At 36.0% G+C, this 18200-nt stretch overlaps 1 protein-coding gene across 2 annotated transcripts; it reads right to left on the bottom strand.

The window, feature by feature from the left end:
- Nucleotides 1–1296: 1296 nt before the first annotated feature.
- Nucleotides 1297–15814, bottom strand: LOC140340141 (Y-box-binding protein 3-like). Of its 2 annotated transcripts, none has more exons than XM_072425189.1 (9): nucleotides 15574–15814; nucleotides 12808–12871; nucleotides 12175–12208; nucleotides 9139–9228; nucleotides 7122–7244; nucleotides 4561–4655; nucleotides 4190–4376; nucleotides 2759–2840; nucleotides 1297–1875 (listed from the first exon to the last, which is right to left on the bottom strand). In XM_072425189.1, exons 1-8 carry the CDS (start codon nucleotides 15671–15673, stop codon nucleotides 2784–2786), a joined length of 750 nt encoding a protein of 249 aa, XP_072281290.1. In that variant the 5' UTR covers nucleotides 15674–15814; the 3' UTR covers nucleotides 1297–1875; nucleotides 2759–2783. The 2 variants fall into 2 exon arrangements, with proteins under 2 accessions (XP_072281290.1, XP_072281289.1); XM_072425188.1 differs by having other exon boundaries at nucleotides 2747–2840; nucleotides 15574–15813.
- Nucleotides 15815–18200: the final 2386 nt, after the last annotated feature.

Below are 18200 nucleotides of genomic sequence, written 5' to 3' on the forward strand. Positions count from 1 at the left end.
GGTCAATACTCATTTGGAAAGCTGCTGCAGATGTGGCTCCTGTAGAGATGTCCCCTCACACATGCCTGGGCCCTTTTTTTTAAACTGGGAAAAACAGATACACAGAGACGGAAAATTCCATCATAACCATGTTTTTTTACAATGGATAACAATACACCAAACATAACACTACCATCTTGTGGCAGAACTGCTCATCACAGTATATAATTTGAAAATGGTTGTAGCACTTATGTCTGTATAAACTGTATTCCAACAACAAATCATTACAGGAGTTCTTACTAAGTAAATCTGAGCCAAGGATTTGGTAGATACATTTTTGTTAGATATGTTTGTAAAGTTAGCATGTTGCATTACTTGATAGTGAAACATGTCCAGCATTTAAGCATACATACCTACATAACAGTGGCATTAAAAGAGCCCCAAAATACTTTTCTGGTCCATTGTAGTACCATAATTTATAACCATTTATCTGTGCAATTGGTTCATTAAAATGTGTTGTGTTGGAAAGCCTATTCATTTTGATTTAGATACCAACACACAACAACAGATACAAAAAATCTACTTTTACCTTTGTTACAGCAGCGCACAATTGTGAAGCCAGTCTAACTGAAATACTGAATTCCCCACAAGTATTGTAAAAATTTGAAACGTCAGAAGTTTGTTCTGACCATGGGTCTCAAATCTGGGCTGGAGGTGCAATAGTTTGAAGTTGAACTCCATATATATTTTTTTTATTCCAGAAACATATTTTAAAAAAGACAATAAATATTTTAAGGGATATTGTCCAATGCCCAATCAGCAGGGTAGAGAAATAATGTTGAACTGGATATATTTCAAAAGATGAAAATGGCCCACAAGGCAAGATAAACACTATAACAAATATGTTTCAAGTAAGACATATCGGTATACAGTATGTTTTTCAGCTATATGTTGAACTGTTACCTAATTCATGTTTTAAACCCCGTGGTCTATATACTATAACACTTGGCTACAGAGTCATGTACAACCAAGCCCCACTTGTGCACTATAATGAATCTAAAACTTCAGTACACAGGGGAAATTTGACTTTATGTATTTTTTTGATGCTAAAAGTTGCTGTGTGAAGTCAAAACAATGTATACAATTGGGGACATGGGAAGGTGTTGCACCTGCATTTGCTGATACCTGTTTATGATCATAAAAAATAAAAAGTTCAAAATATAAATATATGAAATTATTATTAAATACATTTATTAGAAAGTGTGGAAATAATTAAAAAAATAAAGAGTATCACAATAAAATAAGACACAGGGAGACTTTTCTGTTGTTCCAAACATAGATTTTATTGCAAAGGCATCCAAGGGTTGTGTTTGATTTTTGCTTAAAACAAATGTGCCAGCAATGTATCCGCGAACCAAGGTCAATATATGGCCTATGAAATCATCAGATGTGCAATAGCTAGGAGAGGAGAGATTTTTTTTTTTGTAAATTTTTTTGTAAATGGTGTCGCATTTAACCATTCTTCTTTAAGCGAGGTTTAAATTTGCTGCAACAACTGTACTATATTCATCAATAAAAATGACTTATGCCATGTCCAAGCAGAAGATGTCTGTATTAGGATTTGCTTAAATGGCCTGAACAGATTTCAATAGTAAGTGTGTAATAACAGTCATCAGCATCTGTTCTATTTGTATTTCAGAAGTTTTCTGGCTGTAATGACAAGTTGTAGGTTCCATATTTTTGGTGGTACCACTGATTACAATGTTCACATTGTAGAAATCCGCAGCAGGCAAGCTGAGCAGCAAAGATGCAGTCAGTACCCCTCCTGAGTATTAGGCAATTGCAGAATTTTCATTATTTGTCATGGTAAGTGGCCACTTTGATAATTCACATTTCCTGCAAAAGGAAAACATATCTATTTAGGTAATCTCTTCAATGATGTAGTCTTATCTATATTGTTCTGGTAGGGACAAATAAGGAACTAGGAGAAGCATATGATGTCCCATCTTATCCAGGCAGAACCTAAATCCTAGGGCATGCACTGAACAATTATTGATACAACTCACCCTTAACAGTTTGTTTTATGTACCTTGCAGGAATAATAAAAAAACTTTTTTTTTTTTTATATAGCCCAACCATGTAAGCATACAATAAATTTTTCTTTCCATCCGGAAATCTGACATTCACTAATACATTCCCTGGTGGATCAATTACTGTCATTCAAACACATAGACCTGGAAAATTCTCCATCAGGGAATGTTTCAGTGAATGCCAGAATTACTGCTTTATAAATAAACCCCTTAGTGTTCTCAGGGTCTCAGTTCTCAGTGATGCCAATTTTCTCAGTTTGTTCCAGTGGGTGTTTTTATGACTTTAATGCAGCTCCTTGTAAACCATAGGGAAGCCAAATGAATTAAACAGTTCTTGGGTTGTAGAGCTAGGTCTGCCTCACTCCTCCCACCCCACCCAATAAATCGGAAATAGAAGTAGCATTGCCTACCAAAATCTTTTAGTAGTAAAACAAATTTTGGATGGCTTTTATTTTTATTTGTTAAGCTTTTATGATACTGGTGTGAGTTTTATATTGTAGTGTTCACACATATAATTAGTGACATTGTTGAAAAAAGTGTAGAAGTGTGTGCAGATGATTAAGAATAAAACGACAGTCTGGTCTTCATGTTTAATGAAATGTGATCCATGATCTAAGCCCTGGCATTAGTTGGCTGGAGGAACAGAGGCAACTGCACATATTGTAACAGTAACTGACCTTCTCACTTACATGATGGTCGATCAAGTCACTCAGATTACACAGCATTGCTTTTCTCCACCACTGACACAGGCTTCTCAACTGTGCTTTCAGCCTGTTACACAGAAAACAGATAACAGTGTTATAGTAATGTCCCCAGTGGTTACCTAATTAAAGTCTCTGGTAATAAAATAGAAACCGTCACTACATAACAGGTGCACATAATAAAATGTCATAGTATGTCATATTTACTAAGTCAGACTTACTTTCTCTATATGGTGTTTTTATACTTATATTCTGTTTATCATTATGAGTCGATTAGCAAGGACATTCTTTTGGTAATTTTCCTAAAAGTGTCTCTGTAACCTAAAAAAAATGCTCAAAAGAGGTCAAATCTACAAGTACCTGTAAGTATTTGCACATACCATCAACAGATTTAATTGCTTGATGCATGCCTAGCTGCTGTTGTGAATAGGCTAATCGCTAACACTTTTTGGTAATGTTTCAATTATGCCCATTTCCACCTACCACCTCCCTCATATTCCTATTGGATTGGAAGAATGATGGGCTAGCTTACTGGCCAACAAAAATTCAAGAGAGAGTAGGCAAGATCTGTCTAAGCAAGAAATTGCCAGAGCATTGTTGGATCAGACATTAAACCATAAAGAAAACAGTTAAAGTTGCTCAAAGGTATGTGCAGTCATCTTTAGGTGCTTGCTTTTTATACCTACTGGTAACTTTGGTGTAGTTTTTAATTTTTTAATGTTCTAGAATCACTTTAAATGTCCTTGTCTAACTTCCTATTGAACAATATTCATTGCTATAAGAACAGAGCGTGCAAACATAACATCAGGATGAACACCTTGCAGCCAAGATTTATAAGAGTAAGCTGTGGCACCGTTTTATTGGTACAGGAAAAAAGGGGTAATCAGAAGCTGTCAGTAGTAGAAGCTCCTGAAGGTATTAAAAAAGGAATTTCATATTTTAGAATGCTTTAAAATGAATGATATAGTTATATATTTGTCACAAATAATGCTAACAGCTTAGGAAAATTACAGTGCTGAAGGAAATGAACTAAAAACAGGATAGAAATGAGGAACACGTGCAAGCTTCTTAACCAGCACCTTTCATAACATACATTTCCTTCTTATTGCTGTCTTATCAAGAGAAAAAAATATCTTTCCAAATAGGACAATTCATTATTTCCTCTAGAACCTGTAGATTTGTCTGTAAAATATTTACCATCCATGAGAGATTGTAAAAACCTTAAATAACTTAGAACATTGACATCTGATAGCATAAAACTATCCAAAGGTATAAGTCAGCAGAAGTTAAGTTTGGAGGTCGACTGAGTTGTCTTCTTTTGGGGGTATGTTTAGTCTACAAGATGCTACATTAACAATATAATTAATTTTTTAGGTTGTAATTTTATCAATATATAAAAACGTAGAGCTCTTTGCAGACCTTAGTTGTTTCCTTGCCTCCCTGTGTTGGAGCATTTGCCTGGTTAGGTCGACGACGATAGTTGTATGGTCTCCGGAAACCACGGCGGTTTGCTTGTTGCTGTTGATCGGGAGCCCCTGCCTCAAGTTGATTTTCTTTATTTTCATTTTCTCCAGTAGGTGGACCAGATCTGGGTTGAGACATGGGTCTGGGCCAAAATAAAGAATAAAGTTAATTCCTTTGGCAGAGCATTATAAATATCACACAGACTTTGGCAAGTAATCAATCTGGCCTACACTAAATATATCACACATTACCATTCCAGTTACTACTAATAACATCACAAAGATTTAATAAACTGAAAATGTTTTTTTCTCATGGGACAAACTTACCGACGATATCTTCCTCGGTAGTTGGTAGGTTGGCGAAGTGGTTGCTGGGGTTGAGCAGCTTCAGGAGCACCATCTTTTATTTCTCCATCTCCTCCCTGTGTCAGAGAGAGATATCCAGGTTAGAAGTGTAAACTACTATACCATTTTAGTCTGTATATTATTGGATCAGCATTGTTTAAAATTTGGGTAAATAAAACGAGGGCAATGATCTTAAAATTCCGACTAAAATTACTGCAGTTGTGAGAGAATTACATCACCCTGCCCCTTATTAAGCTTTATAAGCCCTGTCAAAACCTGACTCCTGGCTTGGAAAAGTTAAGTCTGATCTTAGGTCTACTCTCTATCATACTACGTACTAACAACATACACGGTAACAATAGTCCCATGACCTTTCATGTAAGACTTTCACAGCCAAGGTTCAATGTCTCTGTAACAAAACATCAATTGGGCTCATTTTATTGAACAGTTACAGGTTCTCTTTTAGAAAGAACTTTTTTATATTTTGACAATACTACTACATTTCAAACTTTTTTTCTCCAGCAAACATTTCTAATATATCTATTGAAGGTGTAAATCTGTCTGCAACTACTTATGATATCATACCAATCAAGCTGATCCTGTTTGATTAGGAATTTGTACAACATTTTTTATTCTTTAAAGTAGTGCAGAGGTGCCCAACTTTATTCTTCGGGGTCCACATGCAGGTCAGGATCTTCATTATAATAAACTATAACTTTATTATTGCTGATTGTTAGAGAAATACTAAAAAAATCTGTGTTTATCCCGGTTCTTAGGGATTGAAGTAGTAAAATGAACATTGCAGAGCACACAATTATATTTAATTTTGTTGAAATCAGTCTATCAAAATTGAAATTTGATTGATTGCTGTTGAATGCTCTTTCCCTAACATCCCATTTTAGGTTTATCTAAATACTGCTACCCATTTTATATACACCTAAAACTTATTCCAAATATGGATATTATATGAGACAGTCTCATTTGCAGCCTTTAGAACATGACAAGTCATTGTGGGCATGGCACTTAGACACATGTGCTTGTAATCTGAGTGATTCACTTGACTGGGCTTTCACACTCCTTTTTCTCTTATAATCCTGAGCATCTGTTTCTCTCCTTCACACAGTATGAAACTCAGGAGACAAATTTAGACTTTCAACAACAGCAGCTGCTCCACTTTATTCTTCATCTACCCTTTCCTTTCCAGGAAGACCTGATACTCATGTAACTTTCACTATGCATAAAAGAGAGTTAGAACTGTCACTAAAATTACCTATAGGAATAATATATGTATTACTTGTTAATGACGTGTGCATAATACCCCCAACTGGCATAAAATATGTTACGTATATGTGCCAAATATGTTGTACCCTATATCCCTTGGCTTTTTTAAAAAAAAACTGTCCAGTTTGTTTTAACAGGAAAAAATAACCTTTACCGAACCCCTAAAGCAATCAGAGAAGTCCATGATCATAATACCAGCACATTTTTTTTTTATAGAAGTCCAGGTAACATTAGATATTATAAAACAAGATATAATTATGTCATTGATAAATTACTATTGTGTGGTTTCACAGAAAGTATATGAATTTATGTTTTTTCAGTCCCAAAGCATGTTGATAAATAGCCACAATTTAGGCCAAGCAGGCTCATATTGCTTGCATAGGATTGCCAGAAATAAAAAAAGAAAAAAAAGGAGAAAGATGCTTTTTAGGGTATGCGATTAAAAAAAAATTCTAAGTGAACTAGCATCTTTATCTCATATAATTAATTATACATTTTATGTATTGAAAATGATAAACATAGACTATTATGTGTCTGAAGCAGCATCAGCTTTGTGCTCTATTTTTTATCAAGTATTTGAGATTGTATCCTATTTGAGTTCCCATAGCTCTTACCTATAAGAACTATTTTGATATTTCCCTGTACCAAAAACATAGCAGAGGGATAGCCAGCCAGTTATCAGATAATAAAGATCTTGGATATTCCGGTATTCTATTGCAGATTTATTTATAACCAGGAAGGACCATAAATAGATGAATAGATGAACAGATTGAAGTCTGTCTTTCATTCCTATTCCTATTCTCTGCAGTCATTTTCTATATTTTTCATGCCATATTATGTTTTATTTACCTTATATTGATAAGACTTCTAGGAACTGCCATGTCATGGCAAAAAAATATTTTTAGTTTTGAAAAGAATGTGCAAGGATTAGAACCCCATCAGGATTTACTGCTATCAGCAGTTCTGCTAGAAATAATTTACAAAACCGCCAACAGGGATACATACATAAAGAAGATGGAGACTTCACATTTCCCGTCCCCTGAAAAGCTGTCAGCAAGTAAAAGGGACTCTTTCTATTGGAATTAAATACCTGACAGCAGTTCTAATCCCAGACATATACCTTAATTCTAATTTACAATACTGTTACAAAAGCACAATTATTAATAAAAAGCTTCATAATTTTTCCAAAAAAAGTACTTGTGAAAGCCTAAGTTCTTGTGCTTTGTATATTATGATAAATATGAAAAATGATATGTAAATACCTCTCTAGGAGGCCCCCTTCTGCGTCCATAGTACCCCCGGCGGTATCTGCGCCGGTCTGCAGCATAGCGACTTCCTTGAACGGGAGCTCCTTTAGGACCTGTTACATTAGCTGCCTCGGCGCCCTAAAAATTATTAGTTTAGACTTAGAAACAGGTAAATTGTCAAAGAATAAAACAGTTGTAATTAGGTATATTGTTTTAAAGCATGAAATTATAATTCTCTAGTACATTTCTAATGATTCAGTCTAAATTGTCATATTTGCAAACCCTACTCAGGTTTATAAAATTAGGTACTGACAATGTAAAACAGGCTGCAGGTAGGAAAAGATTTGCACTAGGCTTCATGTAGATTTTTGACAGCTGCATCTGCAATCCTGAACAGCCAAGTGTGACGTATATGCAAAGATCTGAAATGACTTAAACAAAAAGTATGCAAGAATAAAGCAAATCTGTACATTGTTAATTATAGGCACAGTAACATTTTTGCTTTTAAAGGCATTTCAAGCGGTCTTTTTTTATCTTTCCCATCTTGTCACCTGACAAGAGCATGTGGATGCACAATGGAGCAAATATACTGTAGCTCTGTATATGTGTCAACATCCTAAAAAAGTTCTTACTTACTTAGGATTTCAGAGTTTTGGTAGCAGTTCAGAGCAGCAGGTAAGTCCAAGAATAGTAGAAACTGATTGCCTACAGTTATTTCAATAAGCTAGTTCCATCCCAGTATGGGCAAAGTGTACATACACTGTACGTAATTACCAGGGGTTTGTTTTGGTGAATTGCCACATTTGAACAACAAGGCATATAAAACCTAGATCCTATAAAAATCTAGATTTACTGTAATAAAGGGAGCACTGAGAAATATACTGATCTACTAAAACAATAAATCAAACCTGCCTAAATTGTCCCTTTGTGTTACCAAAACAGCTCACTTAAAGGCATGGACTCTGAAAGACCTTAGTAGCTGTCCTGGGATCTGGCTCTGAGACCATCATAAGATCCTATATATCACACTTTTTCGGTCTTTTGCTATCTCTTCCCAAGGAAAACAATGCACCTGGCCATGCATATATTGTTAATGGAAACATAATTTTTCAGACCAGGCCTTCTCTGTTGTTCCATTGTACAATTTTGACACTCATGTGCTCATTATAGGTGTTTTTTGAGGTGGGTAGCGGTCATTTCTGGCATTCAGGCTGGCCAGTGGGTTTGCAGCCACATATGCAACAAGCTACAAAGCCTTGTGATTGACTTTCCCCAATGGCCAGCATTAAATCCGCTTAACTAGACACCCCCCCCACACACACACACACTCACACACTCGGGTTTTCTCCAAAGACACATTGATGAGCCTTAAGTGCCTAGGACCTTGTCACTGAACTTGTAATGTTCCTTGGACCACTTTTGGTCTGCTAATTGTAAATGCTCTGACCATCATAATTAGCCCATGGTCAAATCAGATTCTGTTTGCCTCTTTTTCCTGCTTCCAACACATCACTTTCAAGACTTGATTGTTCAATAGTTGCCTCATATACTATATCTATCCCTTTGACAGCATGTAAAAACATAATCAATGGTATTGACCTCGTCAAAACACTTGTCTGTGTTTTTATGGTTTTTATGATTTGGCTGATCATCATATTTTTAAGACCCAGTTCAATTCTGCTTGTATTCCTTCTGATAAATGTAGGCAGGCAACAAAGCTGCATTAAAAATATGAATGCCATTAATAAGTGGACCTACACACCTCTACACAGCTGCTTACTACTTTTTTTAACAGAGGATAAAAGAATGATAGAGTAATAAAAAAGAACAATTGTCACACAAATACACATATTATGCATTTTTTATTTTTTGTAATCACATGTAGACCATGAAATATTTACTACTCACTATCCATTATGTACAAAATATTGCAATTTTAAAGTGTATAAAATGAAGTTAAAATTCAAAAGTTTAACCTTTTTAAAAATGTAAGAGCTGTGAATATGATGACAGTATTGCAAAAAACTTGTACCTTTTCTCCAGCAACAACATCAAACTCCACCACCTCTCCATCCCCCACACTCCGCAGGTATTTGCGAGGATTGTTTTTCTTGATTGCTGTCTGTCGAATAAATATAACATAAATGTCAGATCTTACCATATACATTTATCAATTATCCCTCTAAAAAAAAATTATTTAAAATTAACTTCAGTAGTTATCATAAACCATGTTCTAAAAAAATGACATTATGTTTACATAACATTTAAAAAGACTAATAGCTCTACATTATCATGAATATACACAACTAACCTAAAAAAAACATAATACAATAAAAATATATATGATAAATGTCAAATAGACACAAGAAGTTTGATAGTGACCTCAGCACAAGCTAAGGACCTCCCTCTATATCCCAGAACCCAACACCATGACATTCTCTTGGGCAGCATTTTGCTGTGTCAGGCAGCATGAGAAGGAACAGGTGTCTTTTACAAACTGCAATAGGCCATGTGCCAGCAAAGGGAATGAATACTGCCTGAATTCTGGATATTTTCCAGGAATACACTCAGTTGTCTCAAACAACTTTTTACAATAAGGTTTTAAGGTGATACAGATAGGCTTATTATTTTATTTTGGTGCAAGTTTCTATTTTATATATAAATTGTATCCTTATCAAAACTACTACTTATCTACGTTTTGGATAGTATGGGGAAGGATTAGAACCTATATCAAGTTTTTTATCCATCAGGAGATAAATTAATTTGCTTGCTGCCTAGTAAAAAGGTTTTCTTTGGGGGAGGAAATTTCTCTACCATTTCTCTACCAGCAACAGAGACAGAATATAAGCGTATAGATAAAATGTGCGTAATGGTGTAAGTGGTAATAAACTCAAAAGTGAAGATTTGCTTTCCTATAAGAAATACCTAGAAATTTTTATTGTACCCTTTATTGATTTCCTACTGGAAAAAATCGGACCCCTATGACTGTACAGTTTGAGATAATCTAAGGCACTTATCTTCATAGCTTGTTTTATAAGAATGAGTTTTAGATTTATTGATGTTATACTATGCTAAACACTTGTTGGAGAAGAAGCTTTACCCAAGGATCTGCAGTAAAAGAATCTTCCTACTTTTCCTTCATTCATTTTTCGGATCTGGGCTTCCCTCATAACTTTTGCTGCTCCTTTAAGATCAACTACTGAGAGCATTTACACAATACTGGTAACTAGTCCTTTACCCCCTGGCTTGAGTTTTCTTCATCCACCTATTTTCCATGGTAATATTTTGTTTTGGTATACTTTTTGTCTGCTAGCACTCAATGTAATGTTACCTTTTGCTTGAACTGCTAGCTCAGATGATGAAGGTATACTTTTTTCATATGAAACAAAAGTTTACTATGCACACAAGATTATCCTCTGACTGCTCTTATTGAGCCATCAAATTACCTCTCTCTGAGGCTTTAACAACTGGGTTAGTGAAAGTTCCTCTGTCAGGATTATAGCCTGACAGATCTGGCAGAAGCCCTGTATTCTATTTTAGCTGATTATTGCTAAAGTCTTTAGATAGCTGACCTGAAAGGTTGAAGTCAGTGTCAGGAGTGGCTAGTCAATCATAAATTATAAAATTATAAAACTATGAAGCATTTTGGAGATTTGGCTTGTACATTCAAAGAGGCAACAGTCATTAAATACATTCCTCTGTCCTTAAATACTTCTGAAAATAATTATTATTGTTTTTCAACACAACGTAAAAAATGCTAAAAGGGCTTAAAGCCTAAGTTCAAGAAGACAAAACTAACACTGCAGTTGGGATCCCCAACAAATTGGGAAGTCCATTGCTCATTTTGCCTAGGGCAGCCTTTCTTTATATGGGAGAACCCCTGACATAACTTTCAGGTCTTCAGGGATCCCCTGCTATAATTACTATAACAGCTCATAGTACATTAGCCTGGCAATCAATGGGAAGAATGCCTCCTACATTGCTGCCCATTGAGAAGAATGTCACACTCACAGCTAGACAAAAATGTAATTGATGCCACTTAAACTAACCTAAAACCTACAAATTCATTGTTGCTCTAAGAACCCCCTAGCACCCCTGGAGGAATTCTGCTTGAGAAACCCTGGTCTAGAGTAACCTTAAAAAAAACTTTAACTTTAGCTTTTACCCAGCTTTCCTTCTTCCTTTTACAATCTAGAACAGGGGTCAGCAAACTTTTTGGACTACTAGGCCATTTCAGGAGGTGAAGAAGGCACACGAGGGCAGAAGAAACAAGATGTCAAAGGAAAGGTTTTTTGCAACTGTGACTGCAATCACATCCGATCATCCGTGGCGTGTGTGCGAGCTTGGCATCGAAATGCCCCCCGAGATTCGAGCGCCTGAAAGTGCTGTTGGTGTTGGTGTGCTGTTGGTGCCCTTAACACAGGGCTTTGTTGCCGCGTTGGACGAAGAATAATTTGTTAGTCCATTGCGGGTTGAAGAGACAACGTGTACGGTCAACTTTTCAGAGATTGGTAGCTGTGCGTTGCTTCTGCTCCTTAGGCATAGCAATTGGGGTTACTGTACGAGAACTCGATGATATTGCGGGAACTTGCGATAATGCGACAATTCAAATAGGCCAGATCCAACAATAAATAACTAAGGGGGCATTAGGCCAGACTGGAATACTAGCCAGGCTGCATCTGGCCTAAAGGCCGGAGTTTGCCTACCTCTGATCTAGAACATGGGTAGTCTATTGGCATCCTCACTTACAATGCAGGACAAAGAACAACCTAGGGAATGCATCTCAGTGCAGGCTGGGCTCACAATATCCAGTACTAAGTAGCATTTACTCATCACTACATGACTGCTGAGTTCTAGAAAAATGCCCCTCTCCTTGGTGTCAGGGAAGATGGAACAACCTCATTTAACCAGGTGGAAGACTGCTTAAAAAAGGCTTGTAAATGGTTTTGGGGGGGAGGGGCTTTGGATATCAGGGTAGTTACGATGCCATATAGCTTACAATTTAAGCTTGGGGTCTGGTGTAATTAGTAAGGCTCCAAATGACAATCACAAGTGAATATACTCTTACCTGGTGGACAAAGACATCTTCTTTAGTGTCATTCCTACAAGCATAAAATATATATATGATCAATACATAAAAATGGTTTATCAGTCTTAATGCATTCTTAACTCTACAGGAACCCTAGATGAGCAACACTGGCCTAGACACACTGGTGTTTACAGCCTTATATCTGTATATATACAGTGTCAGATCTAAGTACTTCTGGCTGCCTCTGGAGATTTAGCAATATTACTACTGTACAGTCCATTGTTCTTCTTGCTGGAGGCTCTAACACGAGGAAGAAAAGACCTTCACACAAAGACACAATGCATGCAATACTGGTGACTGGACCTTTTTCCATCCTACACCTCTTTTGGTTGAATCATTATTCAGCTTCTAATCTACCAGGAGTAATATATTTTTACAATTTTCTCTATTTAAATCAACCATAACAGGAGGTTTCACTTCACCTTAAATGAACTGATTTTCAATACATAGTAAAATAAGTGATGTTTATTGGCTGTTAGAACAATAGTAAGAGCTCCTACAAATGTAGGAGCTCCAATACTGGCTATATATAGTATTGACGGATACTTTACATATTATGTACCTAAATTGTATAGTACTATATCACCCAAGTATTATTATTTTTTAACCTACCGATTTATGAATCCATAACCGTTTCTCACGTTGAACCATTTCACTGTTCCTTGTACTTTGGTGGCTACAAAAAATATATAATTTTTAAGCTCATAATACAGTTACAATTTTTATTGCACTGTGACAATTGTCTTTGTATACAAAGGTATACTTAGTATAAATATTGCTGACAAAACAAACAAAAAATACAAATGAATCCTATTTTACCTACTGTGAATCATATTTTACCTAAGATATGGGATCATGCAAGCTTTTCATATAAAAATATATTTTTGTTTTCTATTATGATCTTGAAATATTTTATTGTTTATCACAATATTTTTATGTTCCTAATCCTTGATTGCTAAATCTGCCAGAGATTAAATAAATGTCCACTAATTTATGTGACCTAATCTAAGCCCAACACAGATATTGATTAGTCCTGGCATATGGAATTATTACTATAGCAAAAGTGTGACAAACTGTACTTTTAGCAGTGTCTTTTAAAGCCCTTTCTACCCTATTGTGGATTCTGCAATGAACAATACCTGCTGGCATGACTCTAATATCTTCAATGCGTGGCCTTTTCTGGCACCACCCAAATTTTCCTTTAAAGGAGTCCCTTACAGGCCCTGAATATGGTGCAATAAACCACTGCAGTCCATAATTCTGTATGTATGGATGTGCTATGGATGTTCGCTAGATTGCGAATATAGACAGGAATTTACGGGGAATGTGGCACACATGCATGGAAGGCTACTCTAGGCCTCACAATAGAATATACTGGATAAATACCTAGAAAACAGCCAGGCCCTGCATCTTTTACAACTTTCTGACTTAAAAACTCTGCACTATTAGGAATGAAGTAGGCTTGTCTGTTGAGTAGCGCAACTCAAGTCATAATACCTTTGTCAAGCCTGGTTTTTATTTTACTGAAAATAATACTGTATTCTTTTTATCCAGTATTCATCAAAAGCTGAAAATTTAAACATTTTCTGTTTAGGGAAACCAATTATGCCCACCCCCAAAAAAAAAAATATGCAAGGGGATGTGATCCCAAAATGCTTTACCCAGCAATCAATCAAGGAGATAGATGCACTTAACTTGATTGCTGTGAATATAAGCTATTCTATGCCGCTCTTGCTCTATTTGTGTGTAGGTCCAGGTGTGTGGCATACTTTGTGGACATACATAGGGCTAAGCTGAGGACTTATTTAGCACTAATTCTGACTAACACTTTAGAATGGACTTCCATGTGCATTTTACCTCCGAATTTTTTGCAATACTTTTGCCTCAATAAAAAAATGTGATAATCAACAAGGACACACAGTGAAGTTTATAGAAGTGTGTTTATGGGTAAGTATTTGCCCACAAATAATCTATTATGGATGAGGGGGTTCATAAAGATTGATCCATACAGCAATATTAGAGACTGCGTGTACATATGCAACAAGATATTCTGCCTAAAACATAATTTTTTTAGGAATGAATGGATTTACACATGTTCAGATTGGCAGTGAGGTTGGGTGCAGTTAGGGCTCATTATCCCAGTGAACTGCTTCTTGGGGGTGATGGGACAAGTAGCTTCTACCCTGAGACATTCTATAGAGAATGAATGGGGATGGCAGTGAGCGGTACAATACTGCTCACTGCCGCCTGCTATCAAATATGCAAACCCAGGTTCTTTTAGTGAGTGACTGAGTTGCACGGAATTGCTTGATGCCAAGACAGGTATGAACCTAGCCTAGGATTATGTATTTTATAAGATTTAGGTGGAGAAATCTGACCTGGAATACTCCCTGCTAACTCAACTACAGCACTTCACTCATAGAGCCCCACAACTATTAAGTGTTCTGTACTCTAAAGTAAATGATCATAAAAAGAGTGAGTCCATTTTGTAATGGCCAAGACGGAACAACTAGAAAACAGGCAAAGATATCTTTCCATAGGGACCAAATAAGATGGTAATTCTAATCACATTCACAAATAATTATTTTAGATTTCTCATGTTAAACATAAAATGGATCTAACTTCTACACATTTCTTTTTTTTCATCTTATTTGTATCTCAGTGCTTCTAATCTACTCTACCTTTTCATCCATTTGCTGTCTACATGCACTTAATCTGTTAACAGTTGTCCATCATTGCTCAGAACTGGTTTACGGATAGTGACAACAGTAAATCATTGTACAATATCAAATAACAAGGGAGACAGGGACAGAACTTTGTCACCATAAAACAGACCTGAACAAGAATAGTTGTAACAGGATTACCTGTTATTATTTTAATGAAAGCCCTAGATTTAGGACTAAAAATAACTTTAAAATGACATTAACATGTTACAGGATTATATGAGATTTTAGCAACTAGGTTGCTAAATTGTCTATGTTGCCCAGAACACATTTTAAAAATAAAATATAGAAGGCTTGTTGTGTCTTCACAATAATTCCCTTTTTAGGATAGTTTGTAATGGCTTGTCTCAGCTGTTGAATACTGTGATCACATATTTCAAAAGTTTATTATATGCAATATGCTGTGAAAGTCTGCAAAACAAAAAAACACAATGCAGAAAGTGATAAAAGAAAGATTTTGGGTATCTTTATACCAGGGGAAACTTTGTCACAGAATATTGGCACAGATGAACAGACGTAGAATAAGCAAGGACAAAAATAGACCATGACAGGAACATTAGGCAGTGAGTATACAGCAGTGAGATCAGGAAAGGAACAAAGGCAAACAGATTGTAGCTCCATCATAAGGTCATCATTATAGAGCATTGTTACTCACCTAGTACTTTCCTCTCTACTTCACCTGTACCAGATGGAGCTGTACTTGGTTCACTCCCAGCAGCCTTGGGTTTTGGTTCTTCAGCTGTTACTTCACTCATGGCTGCAATTCCTTTGTTTTCCTATATTCCCTGCTATATGGTGTTAGGAGATAAGGGGGAGAGGCAGGGAGGATTGCAGATGGTATTTCGAGGGATCTCAATCCTCGAGTTTACTTGTTCTCTTCTTCTTACTGATCTTACTGCCCTAAAAATGGCCTTGCAGGACCTTTTATATGGAGGGACATTCCACTCCGCCTTCTGTCTTAAAGAGGCATGCTGCGCAGTTACTCACACCTCATTCTGCCTTCCACAACCTTTTACTCACGCTGCACATTTTAAAATGAGCTAAAAATTTATTCGGATAACAAATGGAAATACTGTAACTAAAATAAAAACAGCAGTCAGCAGCAGCCAGAAATCTTCTAACTTTAGTTTAAGTACACAAACTGGTTGTTGGTTGCTCTTTTTTCAGACACATTGTTTTTAGCTTATTTATAATTCGTTGTATTTTACTCAAATAATTGTACCCAAAATAATAGGACCACCTGCCTAATATGGCAAAGGTCCCCATTATGCCCTTACAAACCGCTCTGACACATTCTGGTATAGACACCTTACAATATCTAAAGGAGTTCTTTAGCATCTAGCATCAAAACTTTAGCAGCAGTTCATTTAAATCATGTTTCTTGCATTGGCCTGCCTTCTTCATATACTGCACTTTGCTATTTCTAACTCCGGCAAAGAATATAGATGTACTTTTACAATCACTTGATCTAGAAGAAAACACATTTCATCAGATCAAGCCACCTTCCATAGTTAAGCTCGGACACCCGCATGCTGATGTATGAACTTCAGGAGATGGACAGAGGATAGCATGAGCACTCTGACTGGTCTCCGGCTATCCAACAAGCTGTAACAAGTATTGACACAGTGGTTTAACAATAGTCATAGTGGCCAAATGGGACTGCTAAATAGCCCTAGTGAGAAAGGGGTTTCCATTAAGGGAGGCTGTTGCCTTTGTCCCCACATGCATTAATGAGCCTGGGGTGCCTTTTACCCTGTTCAGTCACCATTTGTACTTCTTTGGACCACTTTTGGTAGATACTAAACAATGCAAAACCCAGGACACCTCACAAGACCTGTCATTTTGAACACTATCTGGTCTTGTCATCTAGCCAATAAAATTTTCCCAGTTCCTTATACTTGTCCTTCTTTAAACAAATCAACCTCAATAACTGTTTATTGCTGTCTAATATAGTCCATCATATATTTACTATATTTATACATCTTTTAGTAACCCTTCATTAGAATGCCAGATGAAAGTATATATTAAAGTATTTCCCAATGATTAATTGAATCAAAATAAGCATTCAGGTATTGCAGTCAGAACTCCGATCTGCAAATTTGTTCTACGTCAGCGAAGTTGTACACTAAGTAGATCAACCAAGATTTAGTAGACATTAGCAGAAACTTCTGCTAATTTTTCCCACCTTAAGATTACCTTACAAAGTACATCCATCTTCATGCCTTGATTATGAGTAGGTAAAGGGCTTAGCTAGTCATTGGGGTCATATTTTTAGGTAAGTAATCTTCGTAACTCAGGCACTCTTCTGCTGACTAATCAATCATTTACAACCACAAATCAGGTTTTTCCACATAACTTGTTTTTTTCAGCCAATTCAGAAGTCAAGAAAAAAAGTTCCTTGCAAGATGATAAATTACTGCTAAGTGAACCTCCTGAAATTAATTTGTAATTCAACACCAGTTTCTTGTTAGATCAGCTAAAGATTTTTCATTTGTTCCAGTTTTAGGTGCATTATTATTATGAAGTGTTACTTGTTTTTGGAACCTCAGATCAACAGAAAATTGATGTGGGTCACCAAGTTTCAATAAAAGATTGGATCTTGTGTTTATCGGCTAGTTTATTAAATCTGTTCTATTTTTGGAATAGTGAGCCATGAGTGTGAATGTGCTGCCACCAGGAGCCAAACAGGTGCTGCTAAACATTTCCCAGTCTGCACTAGAAAAATGTGTGAAATAATTGGTTGCCATAATAGGCTCATATGTTTTGTTTCTTCCACTTTAAATTACTGACCCACAGAAATGTTTAAGAATTGAAACTATATGAGTTATACTTGTTTCTGAAGTCTTTGCAAATTTGGTTTTAACTCTCTAATATTGTTCAGTTTCCATTTTTTGCAAACAATAATACAATGTTATCCCTCAGAGTGGTCCAACATTATTTCAATGCCTCATTTGCAAATATAGTATATATTACCCATGTATATTCTATTTCATAAACTTTATTTGTAAGGTCACTGAACATGAAGTCAATGTCAAATCTCATTGAAGTAGACGTAAAGTTCATAATAATGAAATGTGTAATGTAATAATTATGTAATCATTTCCTGGTATGCGCATTCTTAAAAATTCTTAGACTATTAAAAATACTAAAATTATAAAGTATTTTTTTCTGTTCACAGCAACCATGTTTCACTTTCATATGCTGCTGTAAAAAGAAAAGAAAATTAAAAAGAAATAATTGGTTGGTACAGGAGAAAAGAATATTTTTCTTTTCCTATTTAAG

The sequence above is a fragment of the Pyxicephalus adspersus genome, chromosome 10 (genome assembly GCF_032062135.1).
Source record: "Pyxicephalus adspersus chromosome 10, UCB_Pads_2.0, whole genome shotgun sequence".
Taxonomy (NCBI): domain Eukaryota; kingdom Metazoa; phylum Chordata; class Amphibia; order Anura; family Pyxicephalidae; genus Pyxicephalus; species Pyxicephalus adspersus.